The sequence below is a fragment of the Rhinoderma darwinii genome, chromosome 2, assembly GCF_050947455.1.
Source record: "Rhinoderma darwinii isolate aRhiDar2 chromosome 2, aRhiDar2.hap1, whole genome shotgun sequence".
In the NCBI taxonomy this organism is placed as follows: domain Eukaryota; kingdom Metazoa; phylum Chordata; class Amphibia; order Anura; family Rhinodermatidae; genus Rhinoderma; species Rhinoderma darwinii.
The window spans coordinates 111,372,858-111,396,011 of NC_134688.1; the positions used below are offsets into that span (position 1 = coordinate 111,372,858).

A 23,154-nucleotide genomic window follows, 5' to 3' on the forward strand; every position below is an offset into this window, starting at 1 on the left:
AATCTGGCACAACATACATTACTGCCAGTGGCGGATTACCACCGGGACATTGGGGGGGGGGTCCATGGCTCCCCAAATTGTTGCAGCACATTACTCTATTGTTAAATGCAGTCTGGCTGCTCAATTGTCAGCGTTTAGCAGACACAAGAATATCAAGACAGGGAAGCCCCATCTTAGATTGTACCACAGAGCCATCTGTAGATAGTGCCACACCCCCTCCCTAGATAATGCCAGAGTGCCCGCTGTAGATAGAGCCACACATAACGTGTGTGTGTGCGTGTGGCTGGCTGGCTTCGGTGCCCCACGGGGACTACATGTTTCAGACCCCTGGTTTAGAGGGACTGTATTTAAGGGGTCTGGTCTGACATCTGTTTAAGTTTATGGAGTCTGGTCTGGGGTCTGTATTATTTTAGGGGGTCTTGTCTAGGGTCTGTTTTAATTTAGGGGGTCTGAGGTTTGTATATAGGGGCTCTATAGGTTTCTGAGGTCTGGTCTGGGGTCTGTATTTAGAGAGTTCTGGTCTAAAGTCTTTTATTCATTTAGGGGTTTAGTCTGTAGACTGGAATAATTTTGGGGTCTAGTGTGGGATCTGAACTTATGTGTTGCTATAGAGTCTGGGAATGGTTACAGATATGAGGGGACAAAGATGTCTTATCAGGAAACTGCAGTGGTCAGGTGGTCTGAGCCGGACGGAGAAGAAAAGGAAAGAACGGCTACAATCAGAGAAAACGTCTCCTGTTGTTGCTGGATTTATTGAGGAGCTATCGCCTCTCCTGACGTGTGTTATAAGAAATCCTTGCATTTTACTAAAATTCTCTGTGTACCCTAGGACTAATAGACAACGGAGTATTACCATTCCCGTTGTCAGGAGGATGTGTCCCTACACAGTGTGATACTGGCAGCGGAGATTGGAGACTGTCAGTATGTAGGGACACACCATTCCACTTGTCAAAGAGCTAACTCCCAGCTGTCCATGCTAGCACAGAAAGGTGGTGTTCAGTATAGACACGACGTGGTTGGGCGGTGGTGGATCAACCCATATCATTACAAGCGCAACAAATCGTAATTACTACAGAGACGTTCTGGATCAAGCTGAGGACCAAGGAATCTATAAATCTCACAAATGTTATTTCTTTCTTCTGCGCTGACTCCATTCAGTATATTGTATTCCGCTGCAGAGCATCAACCCCATCTAGTGGAGAAAAAATTAGCAAGCTTTTACACTAGAATGTTTGGAATTCAACCATCATATTTAAAGGGTTGTATGAGATTAAAAAACATGGCTTCTTTCCTCCAGTAACAACACCACTCTTGTCCTTAGGCTTTGTTCGGTATTGCATCATGAATTAGCTGAGCTGCGGTGCCATACACTGTGCATAGACAAGGGTGGCGCTGTTATTGGAAAAAAAGCAGACATTTCTTTTGTTTTCTTTCAGAAAAAGCGCCTCTCTTGTCCATAGGGCGTGTCTGGTATTGCAGCTCATATCCCCAACCAAGTGAATGGAAAAGCTGCAATAGCAGACATAGATCATGGACAAAAGAGACACTATTTCTGAGAAAAAAAACCAGACCTTTTCTTTTAATGACCCCTTTGATGACCCCTTTAAGATTAGGGGAATATTTTTACTAAACAGTCCATTCCCATTCTGAAAATGTAGGAATGATTTTCTATAAGCAACTTAATTCCCATTGGGGCAGATATCTTGTAGGGTATGGCCCTTTAAGACCAGCAAATTCGATAGTGACAAATATCATAATCCTGTTTAGATCATTTATGGCCATGAAAATGGTGAGGGAATTAATTAATATTGCAAACAGATCAGTGTTGGGAGGCTCATTCTATAGCCAGTATCTATATACAGCCGGTGAGGAGGAGGGGGAATATAGCTGATCTACAACTCACAAGAATTTCTCTGTTTTTATTTTTTATGTATTTTTTACTTTTAATTATCTTTTTTTTTATCTTTCTGCATGTGTATATTATCTAATGCATCATTAATACAGCCATATTGGATAATTAGAAGCAAAATAACCATAATAACCTCCCATAATATAAACGAATACATGACTGCTAGATAATATTGAGAAATGAGGAGGAGACAAAGCTCTATTTTTAATCATGATACATACATAAATACAATTCCTACTCTAAGCTGTTGATCCAGAAGAAGGCAAAAACCCTGCACATTTTTTGGCCAATTTGTGCACTAGGGAAAAAATTCCTTGTTGACCCCGAGTGATCAGTCTGAGAACCCAGGATCAAAGCTGTACATGCAACTGACTAAAAACATACCATTGACCACTATGATGTGGTCTAGTCCCGGTTGTTCTCTACGATGTCCAGGTATCATGTAGGCTGCTTCTTCACTGATCGGACTCTGGAAATCCCAGCACGAATACGGTCAACTCTGCTGGAGAAAGAGAAAGAAATGAAACAGGAGTTCCGGGCCGTTTTGGCGTTTTTAACGACTGATTTTGACCCGGTTTGCTTTTTTTTTCCCCTGTCCGTTTTAAAATCGGATGAATTTCATTTCTAAATTTTTTGCCACACACTTCCCTCTGTAGATTTTGTGGCACACAGCCCCCTGTAGATTTTGCCGCACACCTCCCCCTGTAGATAACGGCGCACACAGCCCCCCGTAGGTAGTGAAACACAGCCCCCCCTCCCCCGTAGGTAGTGGCACACAGCCCCCCCCCCCGTAGGTAATGCCACACAGCCACCCCCCGTAGCCAATGCCACACAGCCACCCCCGTAGGTAATGCCACACAGCACCCCCCCCATAGATGGCACCCCCCCTACCTGTCTGTAGCTATCGCTACCTTTCCAGGAGAAGTCCATTACTTCAATGTCCATATATGGACACAGTGACGTCAGGAACTTCTACTGGAGCGGAAACACCGACCACAGGGTCGGGGATTTCTCTTCTGAAGTGCCTGACGTCACTGTGTCCATATATGCTGTGGCCGGAGATTCCGCTCCTACAGGGAGCAAAAAAATACCCTCCTCCACCTCATATGCACTTCAAACTGTGAGGAGGAGAAGGAGAGAGAGCTAACGACGGAAGACATGGCAGTCACTCGGTACACATTCCAGTGATCGCCGTGTATTACCCGGCCCCATAGACTTCCATGGGGGCCGGGAGAACGGCTGAAAATAGGGAATGTCCCATTTTTTGGACGGCTGGGTTTTCTGGGCCGTCAAAAAAAAAAAATCAGTTGTGTGAATAGCCCCATTAGGGGTCTATTGTTCCTACTGCGGCCGTGCGACAGCCGTTTTATCAACGGCCATCACACGGCCGGGAAACCCTGTCATGTGAATAAGGTCTAACAGGTCCTTAATGTGGCAAAAAGCAACTAGCCAACCCCAGGAGGCCAGAGATTAGGACTTTGCTCTGTTAGGCATTTTTGACACAATCTACTTTTCAGAATCACAATTGAGGTTCTCTCTCTGAGTTCTCACTCTTCCCACTAGGACACAAATGTAAGTACCCCGTTACATACTATTATGATCAACCTTCCAGTTCTTGTCCTCAAATCCAGCCGCCCGTCCAGATCTTCTTCCGGGAATAAAATAATAATGAAAATATCACAATTTTTACATATTTTTTTTTATGCAAATAAATAATGTGAGCCTTAATGTATAACAACCCACTTATCCTTATTTTACAAATAAAATAAACAAAGTATACGCATACCTTCCATGCTTGTAAATTGTTGGCAGAAGATTTTTCTCTACATTACGGTTTTCTTACTAGCTCCAAAACCTGAAAATAAATGAGAACCTCCTATTACCATGTGTACAAGCCACAGCCCAAAGTGCCCATTTTGTACTTGCCCCTGCCACACATCTAGTCCATGAAGTTCTCAGTTTCCAGATTCCGTCTGGTGACCTCACAAACAGCAGAAGTTTCCACCATTCTTTGATATCCTCATGGTGGAGTATTCTGTATCTGTGTCTGCTCTCCTCATCTTCATCTCTTGGACTAAGCCGTTGCCGCCTGAACCCATTTCATTGTGACATCATGCAGTAAGGTGACAATGGCCTCCTGTAATTATCCGTTCAGGTCTCCGAGCACAATGGTCAGCATTGATGCCCTGCAGTGAAGGGTCTTTAACCCCTTAATGACCAGGCTCTCTTTCATTGACAGAAATATGGTGACTTTTTTTCTTCTTTTTTTTGCAGAATTTGAATTTTTTAATTACACCATTTTTGTGTAGATCCAATATATTACCATTTATTTTTTTTGTAGGGAACTGAAGAAAAACAGCTATTTTAGTATCATTTGTCACGTTTGAAATGGATACCGTTCTGTATGCGGCGTTAACATAAATGTTACCTTATTTCTATTGGTCGGTACGCTTACAGCAGTACCAAAATATGTATAGGGGTTTTAAAAAGAAATGTTTCACTACTTTTGCACAATAAAACACAACCAAAAAGTATTATTTTTTTTCATCGCCGCATTCCTAAGGCTGGATTCACGCGAGCATGTTCAGTCCGTAAAGGACGGAACGTATATCGGCCGCAAGTCCCGGACCAAACAGTGCAGGGAGCCGGGCTCCTAGCATCATAGTTATGTACGACGCTAGGAGGCCCTGCCTCGCTGCGGGACAACTGTCCCGTACTGTAATCATGTTTTCAGTACGGGACAGTAGTTCCACAGAGAGGCAGGGACTCCTAGCGTCATACAAAACTGATGCTAGGAGCCCGGCTCCCTGCAGTGTGTTCGGTCCGGGACTTGCGGCCTTAATACTTTCCGTCCTTTACGGACCGAACATGCTCGTGTGAATCCAGCCTAATAGGTATATAGTCATGGTAAACCATTGGCGGCGAGTAATCGCGGGCCGCCATAGGGTGGCCCTCCCTGTCAAACCACTTAAATGCTGCTATCGACCACTGCATTTAAGGGGGTTAAATGGCCAGGATTCCCCGATTCTGGCTATTGAAGCGGAATCCCAGCTGTTAGTCACAACTGAGTTCCCACGGTGACCCTTCCCATGACATACATGCAGGGCTTGCGTTAGGGGTGTGTGACCTGTGCCATAGCACAGGGTGCATCACTCCAGCAGATGGAAGGGGGCACTGCTCTGGCTCCCTTCCCAATTGTTTCAGAAACTCCCAGCAACTCAACACCCCCCAGGCGCTTCAGTGTTATGGCTGCTACATCGATAGCAGCCATAGCGGGACGGGCCCCTTCATGGCGGGTGGCACCATCCTTACGATGCAGATACTATTGAACACTATATCAGACTGCTCTACTAGCGCTACTTTAGCTCCCTAAAGCAGCTGAATCCCCGTGTGGCCGGGGAGGTCGGTCCATATATGGACAGTGAAATCAGGGGCAACTCCTGATGCAGAATCCCCGCCCACAGCGTTGCAGACGCTGTGAACAGGGATTCCACTCCAGGAGAAGCCCATAAACAGAGACATCAGGGGCTTCTTTTAGAGTGGAATTCCCAGTCACAGTGTAGGCAACACTGTGGACGGGGATTCTGCATCTTGAGTTTCCCCAGATGTCACGGTCCATATATGGACAGACATCAAGCACTCAGACCAGGGGTGGAATCCCTGGCCACAGGGGGATTCCAGCTACCTTCAGGGAGCTAGTGGTGCTGTCTATAGGAAGAGGGGGGGGGGGGTACTTCCTACAAGGGGGCTGTGTAGCTCTCCCTACAAGGAGAATTTGTGAGCGGTGGGTCAATTGTCATTTTACTGTGAGTGGGGGGCTGATGGTCTGCAAAGTGGTTGCCACCTCTGACCTCCAATTGAAATGAATGAAGCAGAAAATACCCGCGGCGCTCGTTTGGTGCCTGCATCTTTTGCATTAGCTTCAACGGCTCAAAAAAAGTCAAATAGCACATCCAATTCAAAGTCTGGCTTCATATTCCTGATGGAACTGGAGGCGGATATTTTTTCTGCCTTACAAAAAACAATGAGCATACCCTAAGAGTAGTGCTGGTTTTTAACGTTGGGGAGGTCTCATTTTTGGTTGGGGTGCCCTGAGGAAATTTTCCAGGGGTGTCTCAAGCCTGAAAAGGTTGGGAAACTACTGCTACAGGATCACACAAGGATCCCATCGTGGAGCAGCTCAGTCGTGGGAGCAGGGCCTAGGCAAGTACAATTTTTTTTGGGGGGGGGAGGGGCACTGTCTACAAGGTGGAGGTGGGGGATTATGGCACTGTCTACAGGGATACTACATGGCACAAATTACAGGGGGCTCTATCTACATGGGGGGCTCTATCTACATGGGGGGCTGTGTGGCAGCCAGGGGAGGAGGCATTATACAGTGTGGAAGACACTAAGTGGACATCATACTGTATAGGGGCACTACAGGGGGCATTATACTGTGTGGCACTTAAATTACAGGATGGCAAGATCCCTGTCCACATGATAAATTTTAGTTGGTCTCCTTTGGGGGGTCTAGTCCACAGAAAAGATCCTATTAATTCTTAGTGTAGTATGCGGAGAAAAAAAATTAGTTTGTAAATTGAAGTTTCTCTTCGAGTGAATTCACCTCCTAACCAGTACTTTGTAAGATTCAGTTATAGGGCCTTGTTTAAGGCGGCCAGGTTCCCACGTAGCGGAATGGAAGTGTGCGGAAATTCTGCAGCACTTACAGTAGCAGCAAAGCAGATGACTTAGAAAACCTCGTGTGGGGAGACTAAAAATAAAGCAGAAACCTTAAATTGGCCTGCGGTGCGGCATTTAATGTCAATTTATGGTGCGTTCGTTGATTTTCTGTTGCGGGTTTTCCCCATAAAAGTCAATGGGGGATGCAAAACCTGACAGAAAGCCAAGTATTGCAACTTACATGACCTAATTGCAGAGATTATGCTGCCCAAATTAAAATATATATATATAAACCCAGAATGCTCTCCCTCCTGTAGCCTGGCCTCCTGGGATGAAGTTTCATCCAATATGACCATTGCAGCCAATCACAGGCTGCAGCGTTACATAGCCTGCAACGTCATCAAATAAGGCCAGAGTACACGCAGAGGAGACAGGAGGCAAGTATGAGACTCTGGGTCCCAGGTTGGATACGCTGTGCAGGTTTTCTGCAGTGTATCTGATCTGTGGGAATCTGGCCTAAGGCTGATATTAAAGAGACTGTCACCACATTATAAGTGCCCTATCTCCTATATAAAGGAGATGGGCGCTGTAATGTAGGTGACAGTAATGCTTTTTATTTAAAAAACGATCTTTTTTCACAAAGTTAGTTTATGCTAATGAGCTTTAATGCCCAAGTGGGCGTACTTTTACTTTCGACCAAGTGGGCGTTGTACAGAGGAGTGCATGACGCTGACCAATCAGCATCATGCACTCCTCTCCATTCATTTACACTGCACTAGCGATATAGTTATATCACTATGTGCAGCTACATACACAAGCCCTAACATTACTACAGTGTCCTGATAATGAATACACATGACCATCCAGCCTGGACGTCATGTGTACTCAGAATCCTGACACTTCTGAATCTTTTTTGTGAGATTCCGGCAAGTGACACCAAATCTCGTTTAGCTCCGAGATCTCGCGAGATTTCGTATCCGTTGCTGGAATCTCACAGAAAAGATTCAGAAGTGTCAGGATTCTGAGTACACATGACGTCCAGGCTGGATGGTCATGTGTATTCATTATCAGGACACTGTAGTAATGTTAGTGATATAATGTTAGTGATATAACTATATCGCTAGTGCAGTGTAAATGAATGGAGAGGAGTGCATGATGCCGATTGGTCAGCGTCATGCACTCCTCTGTACAACGCCCACTTGGTCGAAAGTAAAAGTACGCCCACTTGGGCATTAAGAAAGCTCATTAGCATAAACTTAAATCGCTCCTAACTTTGTGAAAAAAGATCAGTTTTTTTAAATAAAAAGCATTACTGTCACCTACATTACAGCGCCGATCTCCTTATGTAGGAGACAGGGCACTTATAATGTGGTGACAGTCTCTTTAAGGCTACATTCATACGAGCGTGTCAGGTTTGCATGTGTAGAAAACGCAGTGTTTCCTACATTCCATGTCTGTTGCATATTGGCATTAGTGTGCATTGCGTGTGGCTTGTATGTTCACACCTGTGCACGCACTTTTCCATTTCTCTGCAAGTGATGCGTAAAACACGGACAGAACAAGGATGTCATCTGTGTGCTGTCTGGTTCACACACCCATAGACTTCAATGGGTGACTAGGTGTGCAAAAACGTACCAATATAGGACACGCAGTGACTGTCACACAACGGACACATGCTGTGTGAAAACTCACGCACGCCTGAATAGCCACATTGAAATCAATGGGTCTGTGTGCTAGGAGTTATTTTAATGCATGGATGATTCATGCACTTCTTTGCCGAGGCAGTCTATTTACGCGTCGTCGTTTGACAGCTGTCAAACGACGACGCGTAAACTACAGGTTGTCTGCGCAGTACGTCGGCAAACCCATTCAAATGAATGGGCAGATGTTTGCCGACGTATTGCAGCCCTATTTTTAGACGTAAAACCAGGCATAATACGCCTCGTTTACGTCTGAAAATAGGTCGTGTGAACCCAGCCTAAGTCTCCCGTTTGCTGCCAGCTGACCGAGAGTGTTAATTCTTTAGGCTTTTAAAGCGAACAAGTACTACTTTGATAGGTGTCTTCCTATGGGCTTCACATGGTCATCTTCTACATTTATTTAGTGGGTCATGTGATACAAGGTGTTAGAGAGATGTTCATTGGCCCTGCCGATTCTCTGGTTTGTTTTGTGTTATTACAAATGTTTGGGTGGCCGGGAAGCAACTTGTTTCGTTTTCTTTTTTTTTGGGGGGGGGGGGGGGGGCGACAGGTCAGGGCCTATGGGCTGCTTCATCCAACATGGACATGACTGCCGTTAACTTTGTTATTCAAAGGGAGGAAAAAATAAATGTAAAATATTTACTAGTAGTTTAGCCTATACCCACAATAGAGCATTTTTTTTGGCCTGTCATATCACGATGGCCTTTAGCTTATGACCTTTCCATAGAACACTGCAATTGCTTATAAAAATTGCTTGGTACATAAAGCCTACAGAAGATGGAGCAGTTTACCAGTAGTAAAGTAAACTATTCCTCCTGATGATTTTCCCCCACCACAATACACTCAGCTGAGTGCATGTGTAACCAGTAGAGAGCTGCTATCGAGTGGCAGTGAGAATGGTCCTGCCGAAGTCTTCAAATTTGTATTGGCACCTCAAGTTCTCACAATATGGTTATACCGGTGTAGTTTTTCTACATGATCTTGAAATCTACAGACATTACATTTGTAAGACCACCATGGAAGGAAAGGTTTGTTTGCTTAGATTGTTGGTTAATAACGTTTGTGCCAATCACACTATGTAGGCAGAAGTGCACTGTACACTATTTGGGTTTTAATATGTTTATTGGCAAAAACACGAAGATTGCAATAGCTCTTAAGAAAATGTACATATGTGCTTGAAATTCCTTGGACCTCACATGGTTTGACAGTCAAAGGGGGTCTTTAAAAAAAAAAAAAAAAAAAAAAAGGACTGCTGGCCTTCATTCTTTGTACAACCTTCAGTAACAGCATGCGACATCTTTGAATCACACCACTCGACCATTTAAGAGGGGGCTACTTTCACCACTCAAGGAGCGTCCAAGGGCATTTTGAATAAAGAGGCGAAGCGATGGACGATCAGGGAACCAGTTGACAGATGAGCGTTCTGTTCTGAGAGGTGTGTAAGTCTTCAGGCGTCTAAGGTTTTAAATATAAAAATAGATAAATATAACACTTGCCCACTTAAGAGTAATTTTTACTAACTGGAGATGGAGTGCAGAGCACTTGGCACACTTGGGAATAGTATTTTTATATAGCACTTCTCAGCCATAGAATTAGACAAAACTAACATGGCAAACTTGTGACTATAGGAGATAAAACATGCATTACTCTGAACAGTGGGATAAATATACATAGCCTCTCACCTGTATGTGTAAGCCACAGTAGCTACAGCCAGAGCAACCAAGAGTACGCCAACTGTTACAGCAAGTCCACTGATTGAAGATGCTGCACCTAAAGTATAGAGATGTACAATTCGGCATCATTTATATAGCAGACCACAAAACTATGCTGTATACATTCACTTCAATAACCCCCATTTATTGAAAGGCAAGTTACGGCTTAAAATATTTGACCTATTGGGGTAATCTTTGGACTAGAGAAATACGGAGTATACCGGTGACACTTATAATAATTTCAGGCCTATTCTGTCATGTTTAAGGCTGCATTCATACATGCAGATTGTTACATAAACTGTGGCTGGACTGCCCAAAATGCATTAAACACTTTACATGTTAATAGAGCCATAGATGTCACATTGAGTTAGTGAACATCGGCAAGCATTTGCAGTAGTGTTAAGATAGTTACACTGTCTGAATGTCTCAACAGGACACTCATCCCACCAACATTGGAACCATAGACGAGGTTTCATCTTCGGTAAGGCCAGTGTACCCCTGTGGATTTATTCAATCACGTATTAACATGAATTCTGTGGAATATGTATAAACACCAGGCCAATTTTAAGCACTAGGGCTCACACAAGTCAAAACAGTGCTGCCAGGCGGCTTCAGTGAGGCACCATATTCTCCCTTGAACGGTTGCACCGATCTTTACTGGCCAGATGTGAAACTGCAGAGCAATCCAGCTTGTATTTTATCAACTTACCTGAGGATATGCTAACTTGTGCACTTGCAACAGCCAAGCTGACGTCATCGGTCAGAGACACATTAACACAGTAGACTCCAGTATCATTGAAGACTTGCCGCAGTACTAATTGGCAGTTAGATGAGGGTTCCACTGGGTTGCAGACAGTCTGCTGTGGATTCTCACAGTTTGAGTCAGAAATTATTGTACATACTTGACTTGGTACACTGCAATGAAAAGGACAAATATCAAACCCATTTAAGTGTATGGAAACAAGCACTAGTGGTCTTCATTCCATGGAAAGTAAACTACACCCTGGGCAGCATTTCAATCATGAATGGGCAGTGTCTAAGCAAGTTATTTGGTGCTATGGCAGGTGTTTTGACTGACCCACCCCCCAGCATAGATTTGGTTGAGGGTCCCAAGTATTGTTAGGGGTCATCTAAATTGGGTACGAAGAGTTAAGGTGCATTGACTCTGGAAGCTTAACTTCAGATACTGGGACCTAGACATGTTTGGGGAATGGCTTCCCCTTTAGGCCTCATGTATAAAGACCAGTTCTGTAGCCATCTATAGCAATCACTCATTCCCAATCTGTACTGGAAATAGTTACCATGGGCAACTCTACCACTTTGTCTGCAATAATTGAAACACAATGCCCTTCATGCTGCTCGCCATGACTTACCTTCCTTGGCATGTAACTGTGAGATCCACAGTATTTTCAAGTCCAGCAGCTACAATTGGCTCCACTTGCACAATCTGTACACTTTCAATACCAGCTGCAAGAGTTATGTTAAGCACATTAGTTGGGTAGAAGGGACACAGTCACATGCCTCCTGTTACTCTAGATACTTACAGACAATCTCCAGGTCACTGGCAAATGTTCCATATCTATACAGCAGGCACCCAACAAATGGCCCATCAGCCTGACGCTTGGCAAGTAATAAGACTTCTCCATTCACTTCTGTGACTGGTAAAGCTTCGTTGGTTGCAGCCAGATTAGTAACTGTTGAGAATGTATATATACTTATTCTGGGGGTAAACTCAGTCAATAAGTTTTCCTCCTTACTGCATCTAAGCAATATTGCTTTAGAAAATTTACTTGTATAGCAGATTAATGGAGCAGTCCTTCCTTCTGTTGCGATAACCGGAGAAAAGAGGCATACTTAGGTAAACTAACTTGGCAATCTAGGCAGCAGTAATTAATATTTGCATGCAAAGAGGGCACCAATCTAGCACGTTATGTGCAATATATGTGCTGAAACGTTTTATTTACCACCAATACATATGAAGTCTTTACTTTTTGTTGCATTTATGCATGCAACTGTTGAGCTACTATGAACACTTGCCACCAAAAACCCTACATAATAAACTTAAACGAACATACCTTCTGCTGGTGCGAGTGTAGAGGAACCTTCTACAACCTCAATATTTTCCTCAGCAGGCACCACTTCTGTAGGCACCACTTCTGTAGGCACCACTTCTGTAGGCACCACTTCTGTAGGCACCACTTCTGTAGGCACCACTTCTGTAGGCACCACTTCTGTAGGCACCACTTCTGTAGGCACCACTTCTGTAGGCACCACTTCTGTAGGCACCACTTCTGTAGGCACCACTTCTGTAATAAGAAATTCTGTACCACTTGGAGCTGCCTCCTGGGTAGCTGGCAAGCCATCAGCAGGCAAAGCTTCTGTTCCAGCATCTTCACCACTGACCACAACGACTTGTATAGTTTCAGCTTCTGGAATAGCACTTGGTACAATTGTTTGACCCATTTCTGCTACCACAGATGTAGAATCCACATTAACCTCATCATCGATAGAAGACTCTGTTATAGACAGCGCATCTGCTACATCAAGGGACAATGTGGAGTTACTTGGAACTGGCACTTCTGTATTTATACTGGGAACCACTGTAGAGTGGGTGAGAAAAAATAATTTAGTCAGCCTTCGTAAGATAATCTAAGCACTTTTGTATGTTGTGTCCCCAGTGACTATATTTATATTGAACTTGTAAAGGTGCAAACATACCACCTGTGCTGCTGCATAGGGGCCTTCATGGGGTGTACTTAACATTGAAATGGGTGTGGTATAGCTGCATCAGTGGGCAGAGCTTGATGGCAGCAAGAGATCAGGCAGCACGTGGCAAGATTTAGGCAAGAGTGTAACTGGTGTGCAATGTGAATGGAGCATATGTGGCATGGGTCCAGAGTATGCTATCTTTGTGGGTGTAGAATTGCTGTGATGCAGAGGGGCCCTCTGCCATTAGTGTCCACCCTTGTATAAATAGATCTCAAAAAACAAATACAAACACACCAGTCAATTGTCCACTGTTTGTTGTAGCAGCTCCAGTTGTGAGTTCTGCAGGTAGATCTGTAGTCACATCAGTCTGTGCAGTTGTTACCACCACAGGCGCAGCACTACCACATGGAGAGATTGGTATGGCAGCCTGAACAACAACTTTTGCCTTGAATACACCAGGAGAAACATATGTATGAGTAACACCTGTATTCCTAGTTATAAGTGTACCGCTCTGATCTCCAAAATCCCAGGAGAAAGATATGTCAGATGCCTGGAAATAGTCACTTGGGTCATGAACCGCTACAGAGAAGGACACTGCTCTGTTCTGGATGAAGCGCTTGTCCTCCTGGTCCAGATCAAGAGCTTGTGATATGGAAACAGAGACCGGTATCTGATCTGTAACATACAAGATTAAGCTCATTGAACAAGGTTCTTAAAAAAAAAAAAAAGCTGCACAGAGTGGCCAGGGATGCCTTCAGAGGTCATGAAAAACGAACCAGTTTTTTTAGCTAGAGCAGCAAAAAACCTACTCTCCTGAATTAACCAGGCAATTTTCTACAGTAAAATACAGTCACATCTGAAGGCGATGAACAGAAGACACATTTAGGAGTAACCATTTTAGAAATCCATTTAAACAAACCAAAAATATCAGGTTACAGCAAGGATTTAGATTAATTAGAATCTCAAGTAAAGCTTATACAAAATAACTTTCTTTAGTGAGAAACATTCCATACCAGTTATGGCAAATTGAGAGGATGTGCTGCCAATGGGGATGAATTTCTGTCGCCCTCGATAATGGTACACAACAACATCCATTGTGTAGGAGCCAAGTGGAATGCCATCTGTCTCCACTGTTAGATTGGAAGAGGGACCATCTACAACCTGCCAGTACTTTCCTAGAAGGAACCATAGTTTAAATTATTCATATGCCAACTTTTAAAATCACCTGTTAAATGTTTTTGTTAAAGAAACCAACCCCATGCTTGCCAGACATAGACAAATTTGGTACGCCTCTTCTCATCTTCACGTGGGAATGGATGGCCATCTGGAAAGGTACATTTTGAACCTTCTGTTGTCTCGTCAGGGTAAATTGGCTCACCGGCTGACACCCAGGTACCTACAGATATATTGTTTTACCTAAACTTTAACTGTTTAGTGCATAAACTCATTTTATCCCAGTAGAGAATTTACTTGCTAGAAGTGAAGTCAAGAGGACCATCTGTTACTTACCATTATTAGTGCAGTTTTGGCTCCATACAATCTGTCCATTAGGCAACACCGTTTGATTGTGGGGGAAGTTCAGCTGGATGAAGAACGTAGCCTTAGCACCAGTTAATGTTGGGGCGTCATTTTGGAGATTAAATGTCACCTGGCCTCCTGAGTTAGAAAGTGGTGAGACATAATGAAATTAAGGCTTCACTGTCTGTTACAATGTTAGTTTTGAGCTAGTGAGTCATTTGTTCAATGACCAAGACCACCAAGAATGGGCAGGCACACCGACAGGCAGGTCAGATTTAGGTTTGCATACTACATGGCATCTCCTATTGCGGATCACCGTTTGTCAAATATTTATTTCTATTGATACCTCTTGATGTGCATGCCTTTTTTTGCCCTACTTTCCATGGTAGTTACATTTGGTCAATGCTATCTAGGCTGGTTAATCACCCATCAGCAATTCTAGATGAAGATTTTATACTCACTTGTACCACGTGACTACTTAAGACAGACAACTAACCTTTCCAGCAGTCCCTCTTCTGGGTTTCACTTCCTTTCCAGACAGGGTACATTTGGCTGTTCCATGACTTGAAGGGCAAGCGTTTTCTACTTTGTACCTCTATAGTGCTCTGCTGGATTCTATTGCGAGACCCTACAACATATAGAAGTTGAATGACCATTTAAGACATAACACTTTTTCATTGAAGACTACACAAAACAGTTCTACTTCATATAAGCCACCATAAGTAATTCCTTTGGCTTCTCAGTAAAATGTTATAGTTAGGTCACATGAGACAGGAACCTCTGCATCAACAGCAATGTTTAATCCTCTACCTTATGACCCTACATTCTCTAGCAGGCTTCTTGGCTTAGTAGAGCGCCTTTGTATCAGCATGTGATGTATGATCTGGAGTCGTGCTGAGGGGCTCTAGGCAGAGATGGGTCACATGGGAATTCAATCCTTTTTGGAATCCCACATGTGACTCAGCTGAGGCGTCTAACCTCAGGCTTTAGAACATTAATATGTGAACACAGCCTAAACATGACTGCAAAAATCATGGCAAAACACATTTTGACCAAAGAAGCTCTTAAAAGGGGATTCAAGAAGCTCCAAAAGTGGGTCAACCAACACAAGTGAACACTGCAAGAGTAGGGAAAGGCAGGAAGATCCCAAGTAATAAGACACTGTACTAGAGGAGTCGTATGGATCTGTAGTACAATAGTGTGCATGAACGCAACAGGTAAAACAAACCTTCCATTGAACACCATATTCTCATCAAGTAGCAGGGTTTCAAGATGTGAATATCCAAGGCCAGGGTTGGACTAGCCCACCAGAGAATCCTTGGGTGGGCCCAAGATCTAATAATGGACCTTAAAGGTCCAGCAGAAGACAGACCCTAAGGCCGGATTCACACGAGCGTTGCGTTTTTGCGCGCGCAAACAACGCAGCGTTTTGCGCGCGCAAACACTATTTGACAGCTGCGTGTGTCATCCGTGTCTGATGCGCGGCTGCGTGATTTTCGCGCAGCCGGCATCATAGAGATGAGGCTTGTCGACGCCCGTCACTGTCCAAGGTGCTGAAAGAGCTAAATCTTTCAGCACCCTCGACAGTGAATGCCGAACACAACAGCGAAAAACCTGTAAAAAAAAAAAGATAAAGTTCCTACTTACCGAGAACTTCCCGGCCGTTGCCTTGGTGACGCGTCCTTGGTGACGCGCCTCTCTTGACATCGAGCCCCACCTCCCTGGATGACGCGGCAGTCCAAGTGACCGCTGCAGCCTGTGATTGGCTGCAGCCAATGCTTGGCCTGTGATTGGCTGGAGCTGTCACTTGAACTGAAGTGTCATCCCGGGAGGTCGGACTGCAGGAAGGAGACAGGAGTAATCGGTAAGTTAGAACTTCGTTTTTTTTTTACAGGTTCATGTATTTTGGGATCGCAAGTCACTGTCCATGGTGCTGAACCAGTTTAACTCTTTCAGCACCATGCACAGTGAATGTCTCCCGACGTCGCGGACCGGAAATTTTTTTGCCGGGGTCGGCCAAAACGAGTTTGGCCGAACCCGGTGAAGTTAGCTTCGGTTGTCGGGGTTCGCTAATCGCAAAGACACTCCGTTTGGATGCTTGGAAACAGAAAAGCACGTGGTGCTTTTCTGTTTACATTCATCCTTTTGACAGCTGTTGCGCAAACACGCAGTTCGCACGGAAGTGCTTCCGTGCGACATGCGTGGTTTTCACGCACCCATTGACTTCAATGGGTGCGTGATGCGTTGAAAACGGTGAATCAACGGACATGTCGTGAGTTTTTTGCAACGGAGCAACGCTGCGCAAAAAACGCTGCCATGTCTGCACGGCCCCATTGTCTAATATAGCTACGGGCAACGCACGTGAAAATCACGCGCGTTGCACGCGCGTATTTTACGTTCGTCTGAATAAGCCCTAATGGCAAGTGATTGCCTCCAAATGGGGTCATTTCTTATGAGTTGATTCCCAAATTACCTAATAAATCTTATCGATATGTCCTGTGTGTACAATGATAAGGGTTATGCTGAAAGTGGACATGTTCTATATAGATTGAGGGTGGGCCCAAGGAACCCCAGTCTGACGCTGTCTAAGGCCAAGTACACGCACTGCAAACTTTTTCCGTCAGATTTCAAAGCATGTTAGACAAATTGCTACGTTCAGATTTCACCCTATGGATTGTAAAAGGGTGAAGCCTGCAATAAAATGAACATTCTGCAGATGACAATCCACAGGATGCCCTCAATTCTGCAAAGATTTTATCCCCCTACAAACAGATGTTTTTTTAAAACCCCATTCACGAGTTGTACTGTAAACTCTGTGTGCCTCGGCAGGTCTTATTTCTTAAACCCTTCATTTTCCAGGAGTTTATTCAAACACCCTTGGAATACATTTTAAATCCACTTGTAACCATTTAAATCTTAGTAGAAGATAGTATACCATAGATTTAGACCACTTCCTTGGGGAAAGAGGGGGGGGGGGGTAGATGAATTACAAACAGTTATGGCAGAATGGTAAGGCCGATTAACCTGACATCTTGCACTGGCACAGGTATTTTGATTTAACACTATATGCAATCCTACATCAATCATGAATGCTATAAAACAGAACCAGCTCATCCAGTTTGTCAAACCAAGTATCAGAACTTGGCCCATACCCCTGTTCAGTCTTTTTGCAGGTGGGGGGAGGGGGGGAATACAATACAAATAAAAAAATAAAATAAAAAAAAAAAGCCTCAAAATTCCTTCAGGAATTCTGAGGCAGATTTTTAACTGCCTGCATGAGGTTTGCTGCATTTTTTGGCCACAGCCATTGTGCGCTGCTGGCAAAAACACGCTTTCTCTGCCTCCCATTCATGTCAATAGGGGGTCAGATATGGAAACTCCCAGAGAAAGGGCATGTCGCTTTTTTCCCCACAAGCTGTATTTACTGCTTGCGGGAAGAAAAACACCTCCACCTCCTATTGAAATCAATGAGGCGATTTGGGATGTTTTTTGTCACGGTTTCCGTGTCAAAATATTCTGAAATCCCCCACGTATTGTTTAAGCAAGGCATGGTCATACTTCTCTAGGGATCTTATTGGTCATGTGGAAATGCCACTATACATGAGGATTTCAGAATTGGCCATATTTTACAGCAGTGGAACTAGAACTCCCGGTATGCCCCGAGGCTGACAAAGCACACTGGGAGTTGTAGTTCAGCAGAGTCAGATTGGAGACCACAATACCTTTACTACATGACTGCAGCAAAAAGAGCCCGCCTAACCTTAAGAAACTTCCTAAAAGTTATATCATAATGTATTGGTCAGTAAAGCAATTCACAGAGGTCATTTAAGCATAAAACATGAGTCTGCCACAGTATCCAGATTAATAAGCCTTTATATTGGTTATAAAGAAAGTCATATTTTTTTTTTAATAATATCAAGAAAACAAGGTTTAAGCCATTTATTGCATAGTGTACACATTGATGGTTTCCTCCGAAGCACTAGACAAGGTGTTTAAAAAGGGTAACGAGACCCCTGGGCCTTATAGAAAGCTGTAGAACCTATAGTGATCACCAACTACCCTTCGATCTGAGGTCAACAATAAGACTGGCCTCATAGTAAGCTTTGTATGCCTATTACCCCCGATAGTCACACCCATGTGACCAAGTACATAAGGTGCATGTAGCAGCCTCATTTTTATTGAAGACTTTGCTGTAAAGAACAAGTTAAGATTTTTTTGGGTAGAATTTGCAGAAATACCACAAGACTAAAATTTTGCAGCTCTGAATAGGTTATAGAAAAAGACCTTTATGTGAAGACACAGCCTCTTCCCAAATATTTTAGACATCCTGGGGGTGAATGTAGCATCTTCCCTTATGTAGGGATTAAGGGTACGTTCACACAGCTTATTTTATGTGTATTTCGTAGCACAAAACTCTTGTTACGCTCCAAAATACACTTGAATTACCCCTGCAAACAGTTTACCATGGATTTCAACGTGAGATACACTGTAGTTCATGAGGTTTAGATTTTCCTGGGAAAAAAAGCTGCCATGTCACATTGGAGGAGTTTTTGGGTATGATTTTCCATAGACATTACACAAACACTTCAAAATACACCAAAAACACTCAACATCCGCTCCAAAAAAAAAAAAACAAAAAAAAACAGGATTCAGAGTTATTGAAAACTGCCTCATTTTTCAATACACGTGAACATATTCTTAGGATCCAGACCAAAACAGATGCAAAGTTACACCACGAACTTTCTACAGTCTTAGTCCCCATGCACACAACCATCGTTTGTCAGATCTGTAATTGCAGATAAAAGGACACATTCATTTCTAATGGTTCACTGTATTTCATATCACAAGGGATGTATTATATCATCATCATCCAACTAGGATTGTGATAATATGCCTTTATTTCTAGTGCCTGTGCACTTTACATTGACACCATAGATGTAGTAACGTAGATCAAAAAGGTTTTTCGCTTTCTGCCTGTCTGAATAATATGGTCTCTTAATATATATTTTTTCCAATATATTACACTTTTGGAAAATAAATATATAAAAAATTTTCAAAAACTGTAATATATTGGAAAAAATATATTGAGACCGTATTATTCAGACAGGCAGAAAGCGAAAAACCTTTTTGATCTACGTTACTACATCTATGGTGTCAATGTAAAGTGCACAGGCACTAGAAATAAAGGCATATTATTGTCACAATCTGTTCATGCCGAGATGACAAATGAATGAGCCATAGTTAGAGGATATAATGCATCCCTTGTGATATGAAATAGTGAATTTTATTCTTGAATCCAGGGAAAACGATAAGGAAAACAAAGAAATCATCATCCTTTTAATAACCCAAAAAAGAAATGCAATATATATTGCACGGTGCTGTCCATATTAAATATAGCAGAAAAGAAAAACGAAAAACTGATGGACCAACCAGCACACTTTGGGTAAAATAAATACAAGATAAGGCTGTATTAAACAATTTATACAAAATTTATTTATTAAGATTTTTATAAAAAACTTGGATATAAATTACATTATCCATGCACAATTGTCAGATTGATGGAAATTCATCGTGCATAGAAATGGATTACTAACATTCATAGAAATGAATTACTAACAAAGTTGCAAGAGCTATTGCGATATACCGACAAATTATTGCATGCATATAAACATTGTTTTACAAAATGATACAATGACATTGTGTGGTTTAAGGAGAAATGACATACAAGAGAATATAAGCAGGTTATTCCCTCCCAAAGCCGGCTACATACTGTTCACATTGTGCGTTTGAACAGAAGATAAGGCAGATAAGGAGGGAATAACCTGCTTATATTCTCTTGTATGTCATTTCTCCTTAAACCACACAATGTCATTGTATCATTTTGTAAAACATGTTTATATGCATGCAATAATTTTTCGGTATATCGCAATAGCTCTTGCAACTTTGTTAGTAATTCATTTCTATGAATGTTAGTAATCCATTTCTATGCACGATGAATTTCCATCAATCTGACAATTGTGCATGGATAATGTAATTTATATCCAAGTTTTTTATAAAAATCTTAAATAAATTTTGTATAAATTGTTTAATACAGCCTTATCTTGTATTTATTTTACCCAAAGTGTGCTGGTTGGTCCATCAGTTTTTCGTTTTTCTTTTCTGCTAAAACTATAAGGAAGCCAATAACTACAGTGAATTGCTTCATTTCTATTGGCCGCTAACACCTTCCCGTATATTTATGGGTGTGTGTCCGGGCCAAAGAAGTGAGCTGCATAAAGGACGTGTCCTTTTTTCACATTCCCAGACCACGCTCATATACTATTACTGTAAGCATGGTCCACAAATGCAGACAACACTCCGTGGCCCATCTAATACCCATCTAAATACTGCAGTCATGTGCATGGGACCTTAAACCCAAATGTAAATTAAAGAAACTTCTTGCCTTGGAATTAGGGATGCACCGATGCATCGAAACTTCGATACTGTTTCGATACTCTGCATCCCCAAACGGTTCGATACCGTTATTTCATGTATTTCGATACTTAGCTGCGCAGCCGCACAGCTCAGTATTGTAACACATGAATGTATGAGAGCGGGGCTGTGGCTGTGTGATACAGTCATTGCCGTGCTCCTGAGTCCTGACAACAAGTGCGCGGGGTCAGGATGATGAGATGCGGCCAGCGCTGCTCTAATAGGCGGCAGAGAAAACAGAACATGGCGGGTGCACTGCAAAACACCCCCATGTTCTGTCCTCCGTGTCTGAACCGCCAGCCGCATCTCCTCATGCTGACCACGCACGCACTTCCTGTCAGGAGCGGGGCAATGGCTGTATTACACAGTCGCAGCCCCGCTCTAACGGCAGAGATCAGAGCAACCTCTTATCTCCGCCGTTATTCCCATGAATGCTGCGATCAAAGTGGACTGCAGAATGCAAGAGGAAAGTGAGAAGGGGGGGGGATGCCCCTTGGATCGCGTCACGGGCAGACAGCCCAGGGTCCATTGAAGGACCCCAGGGTTGTCCTACCATATTTCCTGTTAGGGCATACTTAGGTATGTCCTAACAACTGCCTGTGTACTATCAGTGCACAGGCTAATGTACTGTAATATAGATATATACCGGTACATTACTATCAGCATATAGATATATGGCAGTACATTAAAGTTTAAAAAAAAAGTAAAAACAAAGTAATGTTAAATAAAAAAAAAAAAAAAAAAAAACTTTTTTTTTTTACAATAAACATTAAAATAAGTCTCAATACAAAATATACACATTCAGTATTGGCGCGGCCATAATAACCTGCACAATAATTTTTTTTGCATCATTTATGAGGTACGCAGTAAAAAAAAAAAAACACAATAAAAACTGCTATCACTTATTGTGAGGCACAAGATGTGATGAATTTAACCTCCATGTGCCTCACATTCATAGTAATTAACCCCATCATGTACCTCACATTAACCCAGTGACTGAGAAACCTGATGGAGTTAATTACTATCAATGTGAGGCACCTGGCATCGAAATCGCAATACTAAATGAAGTATCGCTATCGAAGTCCAAATTCTGGTATCGTGACAGCCCTACTTGGAATAGGGATACAGAATAGGACATTCTTCCATCTCACTGAGACTAGGAGACCAGTTTTAATTACATTAATACAAGTCCTAAAAGATAAGGAAACCTAAAAGTCCAGAAGCTCCTGGTTGATCTGGTCTCCAGGACGTGAAGTTCTGTCCACAGATGCAGAAGGTGGTCAGTACTTACGGTTCTGAGCCTCTATCCCAGCGCACAGCAACCACAGGACGGACAGGTGCCAGATCCCACTCATGTCTTCTGCTGTCTTGTTCCTCCAAGACCAGACTCCAGCACAATGGAAGGAGAAAAACAGGGATGCTTCCTATTAAAACAACCAGTCATTAGCATAATCATACCCCCTCACATGACTAAACGGATTAATGCATTCCTGTTCATCTCACAAGCCCCCCTGCCCACAGACCTCAGGCAAGGTATTTCATGTGATCTCCAGGATTCTTACATAATAAAAAAAATTGTAACTGCCCAATTACATAAACTACAGAGGGAATACAGGAACCAGAATTATTTGGGGAGGTTTTAGGATACGCAAACTAACTCATTCACTACAAAGTACTACATTGCAATCTAAGTTCATGCAATGGCCAAGACACTATAGAACAAACGTGGCCAGGCAATATAAAATATTGCAATTGCCACATACATCAAGAAAAATCTCCCAAAATACTTTATGGGTTCCTCTTGTATTGGAATAATAAGTATATATATATATATATATATATGAGAGATCATTTCTGCCTCAACATTAGTGGCTGTAGCCTGTATGGCCGGCCTGTACCACACACACACAATTTTTGGCATGACCAGCCACACAAGTGGAGAAACATGAAAATGTGGAGCAAGGACTGCCCTTCAGAAGACATATACTACCAGGCATAGCTGGCACACACATTTAAGACTACCTCACACAAACAAACAATCAGATAATGGGAAACCATCCATGGAAATGAGACCCATCATGTAACCAGACCATACAAGCACTTACTTTGCTGCTAGCCCACAATAAGCCACTGTGGGGCTCCTCCTTTATATCTAGGCTAAAGCCTGCTCCACCTGCTGATTTACACCTCATTAGCCTGACTGCTAATGAAAGACTTTTGCCCTGATTGGAGGGTCATGTGATCCTTTGATGCCGCTGAACTGTGACAGGCTGCCTGTATAATCTCTGTGTTATGTTCTTTTTATCTTTCAGAAAAGTTACCAAAATTGGAATACAAAGCATGCCTATGTGGCCATCAGCCGTATTGAGAGCTGATCTACTCCACAGGGCTCAATATGCAATATAGCATGATGATCGCACGTGCCCACGAAGACACCCTGCGATATCGCATGTAAGGGATTCCTCTGAGATCA

General features: G+C 42.9%; 2 protein-coding genes and 1 long non-coding RNA gene across 5 annotated transcripts in view; 1 reads left to right on the forward strand and 2 right to left on the reverse strand.

Annotated features, from left to right (window-relative positions):
- Positions 1-201: 201 nt before the first annotated feature.
- On the reverse strand, positions 202-6,908 carry LOC142740764 (uncharacterized). Of its 3 annotated transcripts, none has more exons than XR_012880876.1 (5): positions 6,866-6,908; positions 3,696-3,764; positions 3,502-3,554; positions 2,294-2,411; positions 202-1,192 (listed from the first exon to the last, which is right to left on the reverse strand). It is a non-coding gene; the product is annotated as an uncharacterized LOC142740764 (long non-coding RNA). The 3 variants fall into 3 exon arrangements; XR_012880878.1 differs by lacking the exon at positions 6,866-6,908 and adding an exon at positions 3,847-3,966 and having other exon boundaries at positions 3,502-3,557; XR_012880877.1 differs by lacking the exon at positions 6,866-6,908 and having other exon boundaries at positions 3,502-3,557; positions 3,696-3,966.
- Positions 6,909-9,384: 2,476 nt separating this feature from the next.
- Positions 9,385-22,101, reverse strand: PMEL (premelanosome protein). Its single transcript, XM_075850183.1, has 12 exons — positions 21,973-22,101; positions 14,707-14,838; positions 14,202-14,348; positions 13,948-14,088; positions 13,706-13,867; positions 12,987-13,367; positions 12,059-12,583; positions 11,528-11,677; positions 11,357-11,450; positions 10,693-10,898; positions 9,954-10,041; positions 9,385-9,726 (listed from the first exon to the last, which is right to left on the reverse strand). The coding sequence occupies exons 1-12, from the start codon at positions 22,034-22,036 to the stop codon at positions 9,576-9,578; spliced, it is 2,241 nt and encodes a 746-aa protein (XP_075706298.1). The 5' UTR covers positions 22,037-22,101; the 3' UTR covers positions 9,385-9,575.
- A 950-nt stretch (positions 22,102-23,051) lies between these two features.
- Positions 23,052-23,154, forward strand: part of CDK2 (cyclin dependent kinase 2) — a 44,665-nt gene continuing 44,562 nt past the window's right edge. Inside the window, exon 1 of the mRNA XM_075852121.1 lies at positions 23,052-23,132. Coding sequence (XP_075708236.1) covers positions 23,077-23,132 — 56 coding nt within the window. The 5' untranslated portion in view covers positions 23,052-23,076. The remainder of the gene's footprint in view (positions 23,133-23,154) is intronic.

Bases quoted from the DNA above. Each gene is read 5' to 3' on its own strand.
- PMEL (XM_075850183.1), bottom strand. From the start codon at position 22,036: ATGAGTGGGATCTGGCACCTGTCCGTCCTGTGGTTGCTGTGCGCTGGG. The intron at 14,089-14,201 runs GTAAGTAACAGA...ATATATCTGTAG, and splicing joins CCAAAACTGCACTAATAATG to GTACCTGGGTGTCAGCCGGT. The intron at 11,451-11,527 runs GTAAGTATCTAG...TAACTCTTGCAG, and splicing joins CAGTGACCTGGAGATTGTCT to CTGGTATTGAAAGTGTACAG.